The sequence below is a fragment of the Scardinius erythrophthalmus genome, assembly GCF_964197995.2.
Source record: "Scardinius erythrophthalmus genome assembly, chromosome: 2".
Lineage (NCBI taxonomy): Eukaryota > Metazoa > Chordata > Actinopteri > Cypriniformes > Leuciscidae > Scardinius > Scardinius erythrophthalmus.
The window spans coordinates 22885864-22907980 of NC_138222.1; the positions used below are offsets into that span (position 1 = coordinate 22885864).

Genomic DNA, 22117 nt, shown 5'->3' on the forward strand with positions numbered 1-22117 from the left:
ATATGTTACAAGAACAGCCTTTTTCCACCTTAGAAACATTGCTAAGTTACGTAATATGCTATCAGTTTCTGATGCAGAAAAGTTAGTTCATGCATTCATGACCTCGAGACTAGATTACTGTAATGCTTTATTATCTGGTTGTCCTGCATCCTCAATAAACAAGCTACAGTTAGTCCAAAATGCCGCCGCTAGAGTTCTTACTAGATCAAGAAAATTTGACCATATAACACCAATTTTATCATCACTACATTGGTTACCTATAAAGTTCCGTATTAATTACAAGGTATTGCTACTGACCTATAAAGCCCTAAACGGCTTAGCTCCAGTTTATTTAACGGATCTTCTATCGCCCTATAATCCATCGCGCTCTTTAAGATCACTAAATTCGAGGCTTTTGGTCATACCTAGGATATCCAGATCCACCAAAGGAGGGAGAGCATTTTCACATTTAGCCCCAAAACTCTGGAATAGTCTTCCTGATACTGTTCGTTGCTCAGACTCGCTCTCCCAGTTTAAAACTAGATTAAAGACGCATCTCTTCAGCCAGGCATTTATATAACATTTTTAATCTTACAGTTTAATCCGGTCTCTACTTCATAAACGCCAGAGGAGAACTGGCCCCCGACTGAGCCTGGGTTCTCCCAAGGTTTTTTTTTCTCCATTAGGTCACCTGATGGAGTTTTTCGGTTCCTTGCCACTGTTGCCTTTGGCTTGCTCAGTTGGGGATACTTAATTTGATTAATCGATTCAACAGTGCTATTGATCAGCATTACCAAACGTGGATGTTTTACACCAGAAACAAACACTGATGTACTATTTTATTTAATACTGTGAAGCTGCTTTGATACAATCTGTATTGTGAAAAGCGCTATATAAATAAAGTTGACTTGACTTGACTTGACATGTCGGGGTGGCGTGCCACAACCGGAGGTACGAGATTCGGAAGAGTCCGAGACACACGGCCAGCGCCAGGTAGCGTCGGACAGATGACCTTGCCCCTGGAAACCAATCAGTGATTGCTGCAACTCACCACAGCGCACTAAGTGCTTACCTAAAAATACACACAAAGGGATGAACAAGTGAACTTAACGGGGATTAAGTTTTTTTTCTAAACCAAATTGAGTAATTAAGTAGGCAACAATAGAAGTCAAAGGCTTTACTAAATAATAATAAAACAAAAGGGAAATTATGATAATGATTGTAATTATCAAAATAACCTGACCCAAAGAGAGAATAAAAATAATCCAAATCAAAATAGAAAGAGACAGGATGAAACACGGGAGAAGAAGCAGGCCGCAGTAGCTGGTTTTCACCACAAGGGGGGGCGTACTTCCTCTCTGTGCTTAACCTGGTGAACAGAAAACTAATTCAAATTAAAAATTCAAAACTTGTTTAACCCTCTGGGGACCAAGGTGTTTTTGGGGCCCTTGAGATGTTCTGACATGCCCTGACATTTGTGCTTTTTTCAGTTATTTATAAACATGTTAATGGCAAAGGTGTAAATTCACTCTATATAGCACAAACAGGGCTACCATAATATGCGAGCAACTTGTATGTAGATGTTTGTATTTTTAAGAGAATAATGTTTATGCGTGGTTATTGGAAAAAATTAAAATGAAAGTTGCTGAATTAAGACCACAAAACACATATTAAATATGTGTCCACAAGACTTTAGACTAATGGATGTTGTCCCTTTGAGTTCTAGCTTCAAAATTATGTGAAAATAGTCTTGCTTTATCGTTCACAAAAAAAAAATACATTGATTTAAATGGTGTAAAACAGGTTTTGCTTGGAAAGCCAATATGCGAGGGGGAGGAGAAGTTTACACCTTACATTACAATGTCCCACCCACTTTGCATAATGACTCTGCCTAATGAGCCATTCTTTCAGGTGTGACACTGACTGAGCCACAATGCAAGGACAAAAGATGTATTTAGAAGAAGACTTATATTGACCATTTAAGATTTCGCTTACATCTCCCTTGTAAATATGTTTTGCTATTTTATTAAAAATGTTACAATTACAACAATAATTACAATTTCAACAATATTTCAAGTGTACTCTTTCTTTGTAAAAAAGAAAAAGAAAAAAGATTATAGGCCTACATTTTATCATAATATGTATTCATTAGTTTGAATATAGCCAACATTGGAACATCTAACATCTTAGTCTATGACTTTATTTTTGACAGTTAGATATGCGTTAGATATGAGCAGAAATTGCTAAACAAAAGCTTATTTGATGTGGCAGTATATTCTACAGTAGCCTAAAAACTGTACCCAAATCTAGTCAACAAGTGACTGACTGTAATGTTGTTTTTATGAAATATTAGGGCATATAAATGCTAATTTGCAGTTTAATACGTTGCTTATACAAATACATTTTATTTCAACATATTCCAGTCGATTTTTACTCATCTCAGTAGGCTATAGCAAAGCAGTTTATTCTTTCACACACAGACGCGCGATTTATATTTAGGCTAAACAGTCTTTACAAATATGTACCCTTCATTCATCTCACAGAAAGGCGAGTCATATTATAGAAATGCGATTCATCTTTTTGCGGTTTACATAGGCCTACACTAACGTTATTCCATAACGTTATTCCACACTTGAGAAAAGAAAACAGCCTACCTCACTCCTCAGCGGGATCTGCTCCTCATATCAGGAGATATTGCTCCTCATATCAGCACTGTTCTGAGGAATCTTTTCTCCATAAGGTAGGCTATTATGTCTCACTCGCGAGGAGTCTGAACGCGCTTTGTTTACAGCTGATGTGGGCGTTTCACAGCTCTGAAATAGTTCTCAGAATTTGCGTTTGAATAGCACGCGCTCTCCGGGGAGTGGTCACATTACTGTGGATTAGCTCGTAATGAGCTCGACTGGAGTCGCTCTCTTTTTATACAGATTACAGAAGCTGAGAATATTTGTTTTTTATATAAGTTACTTCATTTAACAGATGCGATCTCAAGCTTTATGCCCGTGGGTCTGTTTGCCTGTTTGACTGAATTTTCGCGGAGTTAGGCGGCGTTCACATATCGCGCCTAAAAACGCATAGAAAACGCTAGGCGCGCCGCATTCTCCTTTTTCCAAAGCACTCGGGTGGTTGCGCTCCGGAGGCGTCTGTCGTTGCTAAGCTTGGTTCTTGTCATGTGACCTGCGGTGCGCTTGCGGCATTCTGAAAAGTTGAGATGTTTTTATCTCGATGCGGCGCGGACGCGCTTGGAAAAAACGAGCGCGTCGCACCGCGCCGCTTCCATTATGAGCGCGCATACCGCGCGGCTACATTTGAAATAACGAACTTGCGCGCGCAAAAGATGCAATATGTGAGCAGGCCCTTATAGATCATTTTCGAACGCGTTTCAAATGGGAGTTTACTGACAGAGAGAAGGCAGAAATCGCATCATGTTAATTTTTCTTTATTTGTCAAAAAGCAAAACACTTTATTTTTATTGTGAGTATACAGAAAAAAAATAGAAACTGAACAGGATCGATTGATGTATTACACGTAAATGAAAGATCAAAATTAACAGAGCATTTAGTGTTTATTTTCATTGCTAAAAAAAAAAAACGAGCAAAACGAGCAAAACGTGCTCGCGGGCGCGCTTTTGGTCCCCAGAGGGTTAAATTGAAATTTAAAATAAGCATGTAAGAAGAATTAAAAGGAACATGAGAATAATATCCTATAATAACCCAGATACACTTAAGTATCAGTACTAATTATAAAATAATCAAAAAGGGTAAAAGTAGAAATAAGCAATTCAAAACAGAATTGAAAAGAGAGGAAAAGAAAGATGAGAGCTGAAAGCTGTGAACCGACTTAGCAGGAGACGGCCACTAGATGGCTTACTTCCTTCTAAGTGGGTTAATCAGTGGTTGACTTGAGACACTTAATTTACACTATTAAACAGTTGAATTGTAATTCAAATCATGTTTGGAAAACAAACTCAAAGTAAGTGTGAAAAGTTGTAAATGCGAATAATTATTTAGGGACTGTTCGTTATTTATTTAAGGGGCCACCGGAGGAGTTTTGAGATCTGTTGTCAAAAAAGACATGACCCTCCCTTCGCCAGCAATATTTTTTTCTATGACCCTCCAAAATGATTGTGAAAAAAGGCATGACCCTCCCCGATAATTTATTGATTAGCCTAATTCTGTACTGGTTTGCGCTTGGCAAAGATGTTCAGATAGCCATTGTTTGTTTGTTTTTTAAACCATAAACTCTTGCTTTCTCATCTGGCTGTAACGATAGACCAAACCTACGATTTGGTTCGTATCACGATTTTTTATTTTAGATTTGAAAAAAAAAAATCATGTTTTCGGTGCTGATGCGGTGTGACTCGTTCAACATGTGGGTGGCGTTGCGAATAAAGCATCTAAAAGCTGTCACAAAGAACCGGCAAAAGTAATGATTATTAATATGTCATATATAGCTAGACATTTTAATTGTTTTTAATAAACAAGTGTTTTCTGTGTCGACTGCAAAGATGAAGTTGACGATGCGTCGCGATCTTCTCAGAACACGCCAGAGAGAAATGCACATTTCATAAGGAGAAAGCAGTCTGTTTTCGTTTTGAATTGTTCTGCATGTTTAAAAGTAGACATTTCAAGCTGTCTATATATTTCCCAGGTCTATGAGGCAATTAGCATACCTTACGCTGAGTTTCGGTTCATTTATGAGACAAGAGTCCAGTTCACTCGCCCGCGCCTCCGTGTCATGATTATCTATTTTCTACTATATTTAGACTACTTCTTATTTATTAAATCCAGATGAGACATTGATTAAAATTAAGATAAAATTAATTTAAAAAATGAAATTCACTTTAAAGAAAGGCTTTGTGCTTTCTGTTTGAGGTCTCTGTGCAATTTTTAAAGTCGCTTCAGAGATGTCCGTGCGTAATGGAGAACTGTCACGTCGGTAACATTTTTATTTATTTTTTTCACATAAATGCAAACACGAAAAATAAAATAAAAATAATATAAAATTTAATTTTTTGTGGAGGCCGATATTCATCCGGTGGGTATATATATTTTGGTTTGCACAGTGTAATTTATAGAATTAGGCTACTAAAAAATATTTTGCCACCTAAAAGTTAAAGATTTTTTTGTGTCACGTCACATGTGTATTTCCTTTCATATTAAATATAAAACGCATGTGACTGATATTCTTCTAATGTCTTGACTCCTTTCAGACGTTTCAAATAAATGCATTTTCTGAGAATTTTTATTTTAAGTTTTGACTGCAAATGTCACGTCCATTCACTGGAATCGCCCAATTTTAACGAATTTATCCTCAACTAGTTTTTGTGGTGTAGGTCTATGTATTTTATGTTAACTTAAATAATAGCCTACTAATAGTGATTTAAAGATGTGGTAGCGCTGCGAAGATCGCGAGTCGTCAACTTCATCTGTCTAGCCGACACTGACATAAAAAATAACTGTTTTATTAGTAAACAATTAAAATGTCTCCTGCTATATTGAACATATTTGCCTGTTCCTTACAAAACACTGACAGTGGGGTTTTTGACCGTTTTTTTTTTTTTTTTTAGCAGCTGCGGACAAATTATTTCGACACACACACACACACACACACACAATATTGAAAAACAGGATTTTTTTGTTGCTTTTTTAATACAATACAAATTTCATTTAATTTATTGTTTAATAAAATTAAAAGCCTATTATTTTTAGTTTATTAACAGCAACAACAGCTGGAAAGATGAAGTTGACGATCGCCATCTCCGTAGTAGTGAACACGCCTATAGAGAGAAATGCACATCATTACATAACCAGAGAGTAGCCTATTTCTTTTCGTTTTAAATTGTTAAAAAGACATTTCAAGCTTTCTTAAGATATATTTCATGTATGTGAGGCATATGCTGAGTTTCGTTAAGTTAGGATGAGATGCGCTCCTGTTTACGAGCAGTGCAAGTGACCACGCGGGCGCCTCTATGATTGTGTTGTCTGCTATATTTGGTATTTGGCAATTGGTTGATAAAAAAAAATATTAAAATTAAGATACAATTTATACAAAACGAAATTCACTTAAAAAAATCGCTTTCTGCAAAACAAAACTGAATTAAGTGGTCAAAATCATGTCTGACCCGCTCCTCTCGATATTGCGTATATGTGTGCGGTTCACTTTTCATAATCAACATAGATGAAAAAATAACATTATTATATTTTAACAAAAACGAAACTAAATGAGCTTATTTAATGGTAACAACACAGTAGGCCTACAGACTCTGTATTTGTACAAATTGCTGCACATTCATTTTATTCTGAATTTTGCACACACAAGATGAAAGGCATTTGTTTGTGCATGCATGTAAAACATATCTGCAACATTTATTAAGTTCACTGTTAATTATGCGTGCATTTATTATTATCTTAATGAATAATGTAACAAGGACGAAGCATGTTTGTTTAGAATTTGGATCGATCATCGCAAATAGATCCGAATGAAGAAACGTACAAAACCATAGGCTATAGAAAATGGGTGGGCCCGGACCTAAATGCCCACCCGGGCCCAATGGTAGCGCCGCGGCTGGTGGTAGCCCTACATCTTACACATCGTGGAAACAAAATAAGAATGAAAACTAAAATATGCAGTTTTGCCCTACAACGCACATTCTATCAGCAGTTCTGGCGCCTCAGTCCCAGTACTGTTAAACTACGTTCACATCACATGTTAATGCAGCGGTAGAGTTACTCACCGGACACTGTGCACTTAACAAAAGTTCATTATTTGCTCGTGCTTTAAAGCTTTGCCGGGTAAACATTTCTTTGGCATTCTGTTCTGACATGATGCACTTTTTCTAAGCGCGAACTGAAGCGCACACTGTCAAACAGCGCCAAACTGCATTTTTGTTGGGTCAGACCCATCTGATATCGAAGGGGGGCTGATAACGCGAGATCAACATGGAGCTAAATGGAAAAAAAAATAGCACCAAACAAGCCACTTTGAAATGTTGCTGTTTTAATGAATATAAAAGTTGGGTGACCCTCCCCCTAGACTAAAAAAAGTTGGATGACCCTCCCCTCAACAAAGAATAAAAAGACATGACCCTCCCCTATTTTCCTCCGGTGGCCCCTTCCATAAATACCGAACGGTCCCTTAGAGTTTAGACACTACTGCACTTAGCCTATCACAGGGAAAAGGAATTTAGCAGAAAGAGAGCATTATCTGATACGGCCATGAGATGGTGTAATTGCGCTCATGCAAGCTGAAGTCAGAAGGCGGGGCGTAATTTGCGACTGCCAAACACTGAAAGGACGCCCTCTGGTGTTTAGTCAGTGGAATTACAACCCACTTCAATGTGATTGAAACCTTATGGCAGATCGCGTCACGCGCTGATTCTCTGCAACAAATGACAAATTAGACAAAGAGGTCTCGGCGGACCTTTGCCGCTATTAATACTGCACACGAGAGTATGGCGGGGTTTCTTCGCCGCAAATACTCAAATTTGGACAACAGGAATTTTCCGTCTGTTGCTAGACTCCCATACACACTTATCAAAATAGCACTTATGATTTAAATGTATTAGGTTTTCGATTGATTAGCTAAGTCAATGTTAACCAGGAGTTTACCGTTTTGTTGAATATCACTGGACTAACCATGAATTCAATAACGATAGCATGCATGCAAGGCCTATATGTTTAGAAGGAATCTCGCTTAAAAACATATTTATTAATACAAATATCGGTAATACGCATGTGAGAATTCTTCGTTCTAACAAATCTTAGAAATGAATCAACTGCAGAGATATTTCTTCATCTCTTAACAGGACATTTGTAATATGAATACTGTGTACTCAGCATTTAACAGTGACAAAAATTGTCGAGGCATATTTTAGCACTGTTAGAATGTGCTGACTGATCGGCTTTTTGCCTCAGTCAGTTGGGAGTGAGTTTGCGTCTTGCGACTTATCTCACAATTTCATAAAAAATATTAATAACCATATAAACGGATTAAAACTGAATTTCTCACAAAACGAAAGTTTTAAATGCCCCAAAATTCCTCCACCAAACTGTAACGTAAACGCATTAGCTCAAATGATATACAGGGAATTTTAATAATTAATCAGGAATATGATTAATATATATTGCATATTACAGTTACATTAAAATTATTGAAACTGAAAAATAGATACATTGAATATATCAATATTCCATTCTTCAGATCAATTATCCTGATATCTTTTACTGGAAATTGTAATTATCAAACAGTTGTTTGTCCAGCAAACGACCGTAAGATTAACTTATCAACTTCTCATAAAAGTTATCACTTCTTATAATTCCAGGAAGATCAGTTTTCTGGCCATGAAAACTATTCTCCTGTCCTTATAAATTTAGGTTACTAAACCGTAATCAAATTGTAAAGCTTGTAGCTAGATCAAACATTTCAGGGACTCGTAATGTGAGAATTATAGACAGAATCAATCAAGGATATAATGGATTTTAATCATTGAACTAATAATACATACTACAGTTATACACGGAATATATGTATATACAGAAACATTAAGACAAAACTAGACGAACACAAATTAAGACGACGAATAACAGATAAAAACGAGAGAGAGAGAGAGAGAGAGAGAGAGAGAGAGAGAGAGAGAGAGAGAGAGAGAGAGAGAGAGAGAGAGAGAGAGAGAGAGAGAGAGAGAGAGAGTGAAAGAGTGTGAGAGAAGGGAGGAAAAAGAGATCCTCTGGAACGATCTCTTTAGGTTATGGCAAAATCACAAACAAAGTGGACCTTGAGAGCCAACAAGGAAATCAGATCGCATTAAAAGTTCAGTAAACTTATCTTGCAAAATGGTTATCTTGTGTTGGTGTGCGTGTGTTCCCATCTCTCCCGGGTGAGCGAGGTCGCGGGAAATTCAAAGAGTCTCTGTCTTTGAGGTGAAGTTGCCGGGAATGATTCAGGCTAAGTTCATTCAGCTCGTGAATGAACAGAGGCGAATAGGAAAACGAAACTAGACTATAGAAAACATACAAAGAAATAAAAGAGAAGAGAAGCAGGCCGAAGCCGGTCCGGACTTGGGTTTCCAAAGTTTTCGAAGGTGTCGAAGGAAGGAAGTTTGGAAACTGAAGGTTCTGACTTTTATCAGTGTCCCGTGTACGCCTCCTTTTGCGTGGAGGACGAATCATCTTAGAGCATTTCGAGCGGAAGGTTTTCCTTTGTCCTGTTAGACACGCCCACTCGAATGAGTCATGAGTGAGATCGAATTTGAGAAGATTTGCTCAAACATATGAAATGTGTCAAATGATACAAATTACTGCAATTGGTTATCGAAATTCAACTCCATCAGGTCGAGAGGATCGCACAGGTATCAAAAATAGAATATAGATGTTGTAGCCATGCAAAGATACATTATTATGCATTAGTATAGGCATTTTCAGTTTGATTAATGTTACAATAGGACATATATATATGCTTTCCTATGGTTTATAAACACATCTTAACACAAAAGGGATATATTTAGTACATTTAAGAGTGACTTTATGGGTAAAAAGTCCTTTTCTGTAGTGGGTTTCTGCGTGTGTGTGAGGTGACTTTATGGTCGGCATCTGTTGCATCCCGTGGTGCGCGTACCACGTGAGGGGTTGGGGGTTTAATTTGAAAATGGCAATCTCAGAGACAAAGGTAGTTTTGTATGCAAATTCACTAATCGGCCTGAGGAGTCGTAAAAATTGATGAGGGAAGCAGTTAGTCCTAGACACTGAATGGAGCCAGTCTTTGTAATTTGCCTTCAGTTCACAAAGAACAAACGTTAGAAACAGCAGGGAGTTGTTCTTGCACAGCACGGTGATAGTTCGATAACAACAGGGGGCTGTTTGTTGATTAATCGATGCGTCATAAAAATGTTAACAAGCGGCCTGCTTGCAGACACTTGTAGACATCGTGGCACCAAGCCACATCATTTAAGGCTTTCTGAATTTGAACATGTATGTGTTCATATTTGTTCAGCATGAGAAAAACAATCAGGATTCGGTCAGTCGCTACACAAGGGAAAAAAAGGCTTCTGGGGGGGTGTTTGGCTTGAGGTCATGGTGCAAAGGACCCTAGGTAGATTTTACTTCGAACCATCCATTTAACTGACGAACTGGGATCTCAATTGGGTAACGATTGGGATTTGCATCGCACACCCCACATCGCGACGCGGGTATATAAGGAAGCGCTCTTGCACTTGGACATTCAAGTTTTGCGCTGAGGAGCCGAGACGGTGTGTCCCGGCCATTCAGCGGTGGTAGAGCAATTGTGGCGATAGGACGGACTGACGAATTGGGATCCCTACCAAAACGCCACAAATGCTGCCCCTTTCAACACCCCCAGCAAATATCTGAGCCAGGGTCTCAGGATCATGTGAAAGTTGGCCACTCCGAATTGTGCCCCCACTGTGATCCTCAGGTCACCTCGTGTATTTATCGAACTAGATCTGGGCATAGCAGAGGGGACTCCACCTCGTTTGAGGTCCTCAAGTCTTAACCGCAGCACCACAATGGCCATCTTCTAGCAAGGGGTACATGACTCATCCACAAAAGCCACATTAGCCTGCTTTAAGCCCAGACTCGTGAGGCAGCCCAGACACATGACTGTCAGACAGAGCCAGGAAACGACTGCATACAGAAAAACACGGGTGGAATGACATCTTTAAAAAGATGCAACGTCACACCCATGCTTGCTCTTTTAGGGAAAAAAAACTATTTTTAGATCTGAAGTGCACAGGGAATGGTCGCTGCACTTTTAGTTCACTGCAATGAATGCAGAGAAAATGCTCTTTTAGAGTGTTAAATGTGTTTAAGTGAATACTCTCCAATCCGGTCATTTTGACATAGGCTATTTTTGTGTGTATTTAATGGTTTAGACACGCACATGAAGCTTAAAGTATAAAGTGCTTGTCTAAAGTATAATTTGTTTGTCTAGTTGCGGTCCATTTCGGAGCGCATACACAAAGCATTGAAGTTGGAAACAGCATCTCTTACGCGGATTATTGTGCTCTTTTTATTATCAAACACGTCTCGCAATTTAGTAACTGTAGAAACTGCATTTTACAACAATCACCGATTGTGCAGATTCTGACATTAAGTTTGAGTTTAAGGGAGGAAAGAATGCGCAACCGCCGTGAAGGGAAGAAAGCTGCGCTAGACTGAACGTGGCTACTTTTTAATAGTTTTACCTTAAATATCTTCTTTTTATAATCCTTGGAAGCCTAAATTGAAATTAAAATTAAAATTAGATTAATATCACATCCCTAAAGTGTAACCAGACTAAACTTTTGTTTAGTTCCCTTGGCCATCATCACTAATTAAGCAGTGGCTTTCATGTCGTGTGCACTGTAGCTTCACGTGAGAGATATCTCTCTCTCCTGGATTGCAAATAGCAAAAATGCTTCACAGCACAGACAAATGGTTTATCGCATTATAGAAACAGCTGGCAAGATAGAATTTGCAATATAGCGTCTCTATAGCAATAATAAATGGTAAGAGCATTTTCTTAATTTCTCCAGTATGACAGCAGAACAGGTAACGTCTGAGCTTATCGATACTGCAGTCTTTTATAATTTATCGGGGCACATTTAATACCGGGTTTCAGTACCCACCCCTATATACAGGTGGAGCTGAGAAAGGGGGAGGGTTTCGGAGGAACTCTGCAAATGGCTATAGTGAATGTTAACCAGCCATTTAAATGTTGTGAGCAGCAAGCTAATTGGCTGCAGATGCGACATGAACCAATCAGCTTGTTCCAAGTAGTTAACACTGTGAATATCATCAGGTTGCGTTAAATACCCATCAGCCTGTACCATCTAGAGTTTAATGACAGAACTAGGCATTTAAATATGCATGTATATATCTGTATACACATACATATACACAATTAACTCAACTAATACAGAGTTATACATAGAGTTTGATTTTTCCTAAAATCATTTAAATTTGAAAACTTCAAAAGAACTGAAATGAGTTCAAATGGGTCTCTCTCTTCACTGGCGTCTCAGCACAGAATCTGAAAGAGAATCACTCACCTGTCACCGGGGCCTCTATGTCCAGGAGGTTCTTCTCAGAACGAAGGATTGCTGCTCCATCACCAATTAATCGCAGTGCCACACTCTCCTCCACACGCCCCTCTTTGGTGAGGTGTGCCTTCAGGACATCTACTTTGGGTTTGCCCTCACTGTCAAACACCTCCTTCACAGTCAGTCGGTGGCTTGGGGGAAACGGGACAGCTTGAAGGAAAAGATATAGAAAGCACATTCATTTAATTACTGATTTGCTTAAAAGGGAAGAGTAGTTAGCAAATCACTGATTTTGTGTTAAAAAATATCAGTATCGGTAGAAAGTTTTCTTGTTACTCAGGCTTCCTGTGGTCTCACAAGTCCAGGATCTCTTCCTATCATGTATTTAACTGTAATGAAAAAGTGGTGGGGATTTAAATTGCACATTACACAATATTTATATCATTTTTAAAAAAATATAATTATCTTTCTACTCCAATTGGTTGATGAAATATAAACATTTAAATGGTGGCTATCATAAAAACTACAATACATGGGACATCACTAACAGGTTAAAAGGGTCATGACATGAGAATTCAAATTTTCCTTGATCTTTTGACCAAAATATTTAGCAAGTGTTATACTTAAAATGTCCTCAGAGTAAAAAAAAAAAAAAAAAATTATACATACATACATATACATATATATATATATATATATATATATATATATATATATATATATATATATATATATATATATATATATATATATATATATATACATACATACACAGCCACAGCGATCTGCTATGCCACATTAAAGAGCATCAAAGTGTCTTTTATTGTTTGAATTTCAAGATAAAATCTACAGAATTTGAAAGCTAACATTTGCAAAGTTACAAAGCTTATTGTGATCATTGGATAATGTTTGTAGCGAAGTTTTTTTCACGCTATCAGTATAAAACAGCACAGACCAAAAGATTGATTTTAGAACTTAAGAAACAATATCAGTTAATTCAAATTAATATTGATTAAAAACTTGATTATCTAATCAAAATATCAAAATACACATTAAGGTAAGGATAAAAATACAGATATTGTAAATGCATCAGATTTAGATTTATATTTAGAAGGAACTGGGTCATTTTTATATTTCATATGTAATACTGAAATACTTCCAAAGGATGTATTTATGATTGGTTAATATTAGCAAAAATGCAATGTTTGACATCAATAAATTCCAATCACCCACATTAAGCATTTTTTTTCTGAAATAAAATATGTTCAATACTATACAAACAAAGCATATGCAGCTGCAGGGGTGACTACAATAACGCACACAAACACAAGCGCGAGCAGCACGATGTCTGGAAGTGACAAATAGGCATTTTAACCAAACCTAATTAGGGCTTTGAATTGGGGATTTGGCAAAGATAAGACTGGGTGGTTTGGAAGAAGTAATTGTACAGAGTAGAACATAAACAAAACCTCCCTCATTGACTTGACAACTGGTTCACTACTTTCTGTCTCAATACAACCAATGGATCAATCATAGAAAATTTATGAAATAATTTTTATTTTTTTTTAAACTTGAAGATAAGTGAGCATAAATGCAAATGTTACATTTAAGATAAATTAAGGCGATTCTTGCAGTACAGTGGTGATTATTTTCTGTTTCTTTCTATGCTGTAATGCTATTGTACATTCTGTATAAACTCTTGCATCCTGATTATTATCATCCACTTATTCATAACAAATGGATAGAAAATACTTTGGTAAATAGCAAATTATTGGAGATTCCACAACAGTTTCAGCTTCAGGTGAATATGACAACATTTTTCAGAAAAAATAGAAAGCTATTTATCAGTATTACTGGTATTCATTATTTTTGTTGGGATTTCATTTCAAATAAATACAGGTACAAGAAGAATGCAATTTACCAGTGCAACGTCCAGAAGCCTGTTTGGTTTACCATCACCATTTTACAGACCCTTTTACACAAAAGCATTTATATGAATTTGTCTAATTTGCTCCACACTCAAGACATAGGCACATTCCGTCATCTCCATTATATAATAATCCTAGAGTGGCCAGCTGAATACATTAATGTGTTAAAAGATATTTGTAAAATTGAAGGCCAATGTACAGTATTTCCCCCAAAAAAAATCTGAAAGGATTTTCTTCGGGTTCATGCTATTATAGTGGAGATCTGTGGGCTTGTGGAATACATTCGAATATGTTAACACAATCATTGGATAGAAAATTGCCCAATTTATTGACTGAACATCTCGACAAACCAATCACTATGGTATTGGGCAAAGAGCTAGGCTGGATGACCTTCAAACCTAACCTATGTGATATTTGGTGTAATTTAAATCTAGCATCTCCCATCCATCAAGCATGAATCACTCTTAATATACAGAGCAAAATTAATATGTCTCAAAGCCACATTGTAGTCCCTGCCATAACTCAACAGAAAGGAACATTCTACATACATTTTAGAACTGGTCCATCATTAATTTTGGACCTTTATTCTCCAGATACAAATACATTTTATTGATATTGATTCTAACTTCGACCTTTTGTTATATGATTTTTCATTTAATCTTTCCCTATGATACCATGGCCCAGTTTCAAAGACATGGCTGTGACCTGGAAGTTTCTAGAATGCTTAGTAAGACATTGATTACCTGGTTATAAGGTGTTTTAAATTGGGGTTGGAGCTAAACTCTGCAGGACATTGGACACCCCTGCCCTAAGCCCTTGATCACTGGAATCTGCAATGTAGCTGATTTATGTATGCTTGGACTGTTGGAGAAAATGTAAAAAATTACACAAACGAAAGTGATAACAATAAAATAAACTATAATTGTGTAAAAAAAAAAACGAAAAAACAAAACAAAAAACAGTCAGCTTAAGGTAGCAACAAGTATTATGTGGTTAAATGTCAAAATAACTCCAATATCATACACTAGAATTTTGAGAGGTGGGGGTAAATTAAGTGCAATCAGCTGTGACGTAAAATCATGTTGCATTGTGGTCTGTGGATCTGCCTGAAGTGTACAGTACATATTGAGTAGACTCAAAATTGAGGGGTCGAGGGTCTGTCCATTTTACAATTACATTTATGCATTTGGCAGATGCTTTTATCCAAAGTGACTTACATTGCATTCCACAGCAATTTTGACATTCTTATCAGTTCTTATCAGTTCTTGCTTTCCCTGGTAATTGAACCCATGACCTTGATGTTGCAAGCTATAGGAAAGCTAATAAAAAGCCTCCAAAAAATAAACTGTCCAAATAAACTTCCCTCGCCCACTTAATGAATACACTTCAAAATGTCGACAAGAATTCCCCTGAGAGGAAGTGCTTAGGGAAGTTTGCAAGTGTATGGCTGCGTCTGAAATCTCATACTCTCTTGAGTAGTTACTTATTTTAAATAATTACTTCACGACCACTAAAAAAGTAAATTCTTCACTGCCCAGCCGGAAAAAAAAAAGTTGCTGTTTGAATTTAAATAGGCAAATACTTAAGGCATTTAAGTATCTTTTATAAACGTGCCCTAGAAAAAAAAAAAAAGAAAAGAAACATTAATAGTGTGCATATTGAGACAAAATGGCACTGACATATTTTAAGATGTCAGTGCAAGTTGCTTTTAGTGAAAACAGCTCAAACAAGCATTTTAGTCTGGGACTAGCTTAAGCCTTGTCTGTGAAACTGGGGGAGTTTCATGTGTCTCATAGGTGACATTTGCTGGCTTTACAGCTGCTAGAAAAAAAATATATTATCCAAGTCTCGTTCAAACCTGATTCAAAATCTTCTGGATGAGATCCTGTTTAGGGGATGCACCAATCATGATTTTTCATGGCAGAGAGGATTGCCATTTTTTTCTTTAAGTAAATGTATTTGTTATTTATGCTCTATTACAGGCCAAACTGGCCTAAAAAAATCTGAGTGGCAACCACTGCGTTTTAATCAAGATCCAAACAAAGATGCTGTATGTACAGTAGGTGTGAGAAGTTATTTTTCATACACACACACACACACACACACACACACACACACACACACACACACACACACACACACACACACACACACATATATATATATATAAACAAAATATCAGAAAATATCTGAGTGCCATTGGTGTTCGTGAAATGACCATAAGAAAAATACAATCCTAGTCCAACGGTATTATTGAATGACAATTACACCTTTATGCACCATTCCCATGACTGCCAATTTCCAAAATGCTGTAAGAGGATGAGGAAAAAGTAAGCACACTTTCACAAGCAGGAATTTCAGAATAAAAGAGAAGATTTTTTTTTTCTTCAGTAAACTTTGTGTGTTGAGAGGATTTCAGAAGGCAGGGTAATGCTACACATATAAAAATTGTCCAACTGTTAGTTCCCATGGATGCCAGGAATTACCCAAGATCCACAAATTATATACCCATTTAAACAGGAACCGTTAACATTTGCAATAAAAAGTATTTGAAATCCATGCAGATTTCTTTCTTTCTATGTCTGTTAAAAATCCATTGCCTAGATGTTTCACATATTGAGGTGACCAAAAGCAGTTGTCAGAGAAGCACTTGCACAACAAAATTTATTCTGAGAAATGTGCTTGGAGTTTAAATAGAACCAAATCTAATAGAGTGATAGACACACAATGGCTATAGGCTAAAATATGTCTAAAAATAATGTCAAAACTGAGTCAGTTTGGGTCAAAATATGGGTCAGTATCATATAAAAAGATTACTGAAGCTGGTTTCTAATAGTGAAATGTGAACACCTCATGTGTTCTGTTGTCAGGATTATACAGCTTTATTAATCCACAATGGCTTATGAACAGATACTATGAGGGCTATTCTGATACATCATGCTTTATAAAGTCATATAAAGAACAGCCCTTGTTCCCTTGTGACATACACAAACATGCTAATTGAATGCAAATTCAGACACAGGCTGTGGTATTTGACACTGAGGCTTAAAAATGTTCTTCTGTTCCTCCCTGACTGTTTCTTCAAGCAGCAGCTCGTTTATAAAATATCTTGCTGGCATTATGGCCAGACAGGCTCTTAGACTTTCCTCTTTATCAGAGAGCACTATGTACTTTTGAGTGTCTAGGTATTTAAGAATCTATTTCAGATATGCTTCCTTACATTACATCACGGTGAAGAATACTGATTTTAGCTTTTAAGGTTAAGATCTCAGCAAAGTTGCAATTCCTGTTCTCTCCTTATTGTCTTTAATGGCTCTTGGAGCCCCAGTTTCACTCAGACTGATGGGATTAGCACACGAATGATTCACTGAGAATCTCACCTTTTGTTCTGCAAATGGCTTTCGGAGCCCAAATGGCTCTTGGAGCCTTATGCTGATTGAATTAGGATTGGCCAGACCCTCAGTCTAGGGTGTTACCTAAACCTGTTACATGCTTTGTTTGAATTTGTCTCCACCCTCAAAAGTCCCTCCTCCTAAAATGCCTATAAGACACCATGTACAGTTATGTACTTTAGAATGTTGGATGAACAGCAGCCACACTCAATAAAGAATAACTTCTGTTTGAACGTGATCCCAACGTCTCCTGGTCTTGCTTCGATGAAGGAAAAAGTTCCCAACAGTATTTAATAACAGATTAGATCAGGTGAGAACATACTAGACAATGTAATGTTGTTTTAGTTCATGTCAGGCAATCCATCAGTGTCTCAGATGAATACAAGAGAATATTATTTCTTCATATTGCTATATTTGAGGCATGGAACCTTGTGGCATTTGGAGAAAACCAGTGTGGATTGTCTAAACTAGCCAGATAACTAGAAAGCTATTCAGACTAATCGGGGGAAATACACAACTCATTGTAATTTATCCCCATGCTTGCGGAGTATCTTTTATTGCTAACTTGGCATACACATAACACTATCACATTCCTATAATTCACATCCGTTAAAGGATTGTTAGGTTGCATAAATTAGGTCAACCGGAAACAGGAACACTTCCCATAACTCCTGATATTACATCATAAGAATGGTATCAACGCTAATATTAGCCACCCTGTCTATCCCGGGGTTACTGTAGTCAGCCAGATCCGGTCCATATCCACATCAGATGGTGGAGCTGCACCTAGACATGACCTCAATGCAGCCCTGAAGGTCAGCAGAGATCCTGTAAACTAGACAATCCCCTGTGAAGGCCTTGTCGACATGACAGCCATCAGCACAGATCCTCACTAGAGACCACAAGAAACAGACAGGTCCTCCGCACAGACCCTATGGCCAACTTCGGCTCCATGATGAATCTGATCTTCAAGCAAAAGGAACTGGATGAATACTTAAATGCTACCGATGCCAATCTGAATTCTGTCTTGTGATGCAGCCTGAATCATAATGACACCGTGTTCATTCATTGGCCATAGGAGAACTGGCCCCTGGCTGAGCCTGGTTTCTCCCAAGGTTTTTTTTTCCTCCATTCTGTCACCTGATGGAGTTTGGATTCCTTGCCACTGTTGCCTCTGGCTTGCTTAGTTGGGGACACTTAATATTCAATAATATTATTGATCTGACTGCACTGACATTGTTGTATGAGAACTGAACTGAGCAGGACGATGACATCATTTATTTGCAGAATTTCATAGATTATATTAAGTAATTTAGTAATTGATGATCTTTACTACGGAACTGAATCAACACTGAACTGACTTCAGCCGAAATGCATTATTTTTCTGTTATCACTGTGAAGCTACTTTGAAACAATCTGTATTGTATAAAAGCACTATATAAATATAGGTAACTTAGATTAAGATTTGAGGTTTCTTTATGTGCACTAATCTCTACATAACAGGATTTTATTCGGGAGAAAAAAATCACAATGTAATAAACCATGTCATCAGAGTAATAATAATAATAATAATAATAATAATAATTAAAGCTGCAAGCAGCATTTATTGGGGTTCAAGCAGTTAAGGCCTTTAAGGCCTTTAAGCACAAAATCATCAAAAGACATCAAGTTTTATTTAGCAAGCATTTAACCACTGACATCATAGATGGAAAAGACCATGTTCTAGCATGATTTACCATAGTTTATCGTGATTTATCATGGTTTACCCTGTTCTAGCATAGTTTACCATGATTTTATCTTAGTTTACCTTGATTTACCATGTTCTAGCATGATTTACCATGATATACCACATTCTAACATGATTTAACATAGTTTATCATGATTTATCATGGTTTAACATGATTTACCCTGTTCTAGCATAGTTTACCATGATTTACCATGTTCTAGCATGATTTACCATGATATACCACGTTCTAGAATGATTTACCAGGATTCTAGCATGATTTATAATAACAATAATAATAATAAACTTTATTTTTATATAGCACCTTTAAAAAGCATCTCAAAGCGCTTCACAAAACATAAAACCTACAATAGAACAAACAATGCATTAATAAAATAAAACAATGAAATGTATGATAAATAACAATAAAATAGCAATTATAAACAGTTATATAAAAGCTACCCTAAACAAATAAGTTTTCAGGGAAGATTTAAAAACACTAAGAGATTCAGCTTGCCTAATCTCCACAGGCAGGGAATTCCAAAGTTTTGGAGCATTCGCCGAAAAGGCCCTATCACCCATGGATTTAAGTCTAGTATTCGGAACAATTAAAAGGCCGGCTTCCGAGGAGCGAAGATCCCGTACTGGTGTGTAAGGAGTTAAAAGTTCAGTGATATAAAGAGGTGTCAGACCATGCAAGGCCTTATAAGTAAGCATTAGAATTTCAAAATCAACACGGAATCTGATAGGCAGCCAGTGTAAGGATTCCAGTACAGGAGTAATGTGATCCCCTGTTCTGTTACCAGAATTCGAGCGGCTGCATTCTGTACCAACTGTAGTTAGTTAAGGGTAGCTTTTGAGACCCCGGCCAGCAAGGCATTACAGTAATCAATTCTAGAGAATACAAAGATGTTAATTAGCTTTTCAGCCACAGGAAGTGACAACATGGGACGCAATTTGGCTATATTTACCTAAGCCTTACCTACCTATATAAACCTAAGACTGCACACACACATTCTGTTGTAGATACAGACATTTGAACTATATGATGTGATCAAACTGTTTACTGCAAGTCTCATTCAGGATTCACATTTCTCAATGTGACACAATTGTCATTAGTAATACTTCAATAGATGAATTTTCACTAAATGTGATTGTAAATGTTAAAAGAGTGATTTTATAAAGTCTAAATATGAATTATAGAACAATATTAAATAGTATGACAAAATGACTATTTTAACCCTCTGGGGTCTAAGGGTTTTTTGGGGTCCTTGAGATGTTCTGACATGCCCTGACATTTGTGCTTTTTTCAGTTGCTTATAAACATAGTAATGGCAAAGGTGTAATTACACTCTATTTAGCACAAACAGGGCTACCATAATATGTGAGCAACATGCATGTACATGTTTGTATTTTTGAGAGAATAATGTTTATGCATGGTTATTGAAAAAACTAAAAACTAAAGTTTCTGAAATAAGGCCACAAAACACATACTAAATATGTGTCAATAAGACTTTTGACTAATGGATGTCGTTGCCTTTTTTCTTAAAAATGATGTGAAAATCATCCTGCCTAATCATTCACATAAAACAATACATTGATTTAAATCTTGTAAAACACTTTTTGTTTGGAAAGGCAATATGAGCAAAGGGCGTCAACAATCCAACACCATCATGCATATTTAGTGGTTCACACCTGAGGAGACAATGGGGCCCACATACTTAATGAGCCATTCATTCAGGTGTGTTACTGAGCCACAAGAAAGAATGCGAGAGCATTGGTTCACAGTTAGAAGCATCTCAAATTATTATTATTTTTTTTTCACAAATTGTGCTTGCAAATTGTATAATATCCAAGGAAAACATGTCTAGTAATTGTGCAGTTAATTCTCATACTGTATTTTCAGTTTTGGAATATGTATCCTCTCCCCAAATTTGTCAATAATAAAACACAATAAAAATTATTTAAAGAAAAGGCTTATATTTACCTTTTAAATTTTGTTTACATCTACCTTGTAAATATATTTTTTTTATTAAAAAGGTTACAATTACAACAACAATTCAAGTGTAATCTTTCTTTGTAAAAACTAAAGTATACATTTTATCATACATATTTCAAAGTTAATATTCATTACTTTGAATATAGCCTACATTAACAAAACATACTATATTTAACATATTAGCAAAAATTGGCAAACAAAAGCTTATTTGAGGTGGCAGATATTTTACAGTAAAAATATATAATCTATCCAAAACTAGTCAACAAAATGCTATCTTTCATATGTCTGTAACATAGGTCTTTCGTTTTTATTATAAGGAATATAAATGTTAATTTGCAGTTTAATACATTGCTTATACAAATACATTTTATTTCAACATATTTCAGTCGATTTTTACTCATCTCAGTATAGCAATATAGTTTGCTAAAAGCGGATCATTCATTCACACACAGAAACGCGATTCAAATTTAAACTGTCTTTTTGCGAGCTGTGGTAAACAGCGCACATCTCTGCCGTTCATTCATTCACACACAGAAACGCGATTCACTTGAGAATGAAAAAAACTTACTACAGTATTCCATCCATTGCTCCTCGAAATACCAGCACTTCTGAGGTACATTTTCCATTATTATTATTACGATAGTATTATTCCTCACAGCGCTGCGAGACGGTGTAAACAAGTACAATGATCTGTACAACATCTCTCTCTTTTCATACAGATTACATAAACAGAATATTTGTTTTTTATAAAAAATACTTCATTTAAAAGAAGAGAATTCAAGCTTCATGCCTGTGTGTCTGTATGCCTGTTTGACTGAGTATTCGGTGAGTTATGGTTAATTTTCGGACACGTTTCAGAATTGACTTCACTGACAGAGAGAAGGCAGAACTCACGTTTTTTTTTCTTTATTTTGCAAAAAGCACAACACTTTGCTTTTGTTGTGAGTATACACAAAAATAATACACACTTAACAGGATCGATTGATGTATAACACAAGCATATAAGATAAAAATTAATATTAGTATTTTGATTCTTTTTTGCACTGATAAGAAAAAAAA

The 22117-nt window shown here is 36.5% G+C and overlaps 1 protein-coding gene across 4 annotated transcripts in view; it reads right to left on the reverse strand.

Annotated features, from left to right (window-relative positions):
* The window catches only part of LOC308706940 (protein phosphatase 3 catalytic subunit alpha), a 277717-nt gene that overhangs the window by 100162 nt on the left and 155438 nt on the right, over positions 1-22117 (reverse strand). For all 4 annotated transcript variants that reach the window (XM_081392867.1, XM_081392865.1, XM_081392866.1 and 1 more), the window contains exon 2: positions 12026-12226. In XM_081392867.1, coding sequence (XP_081248993.1) covers positions 12026-12226 — 201 coding nt within the window. The remainder of the gene's footprint in view (positions 1-12025; positions 12227-22117) is intronic.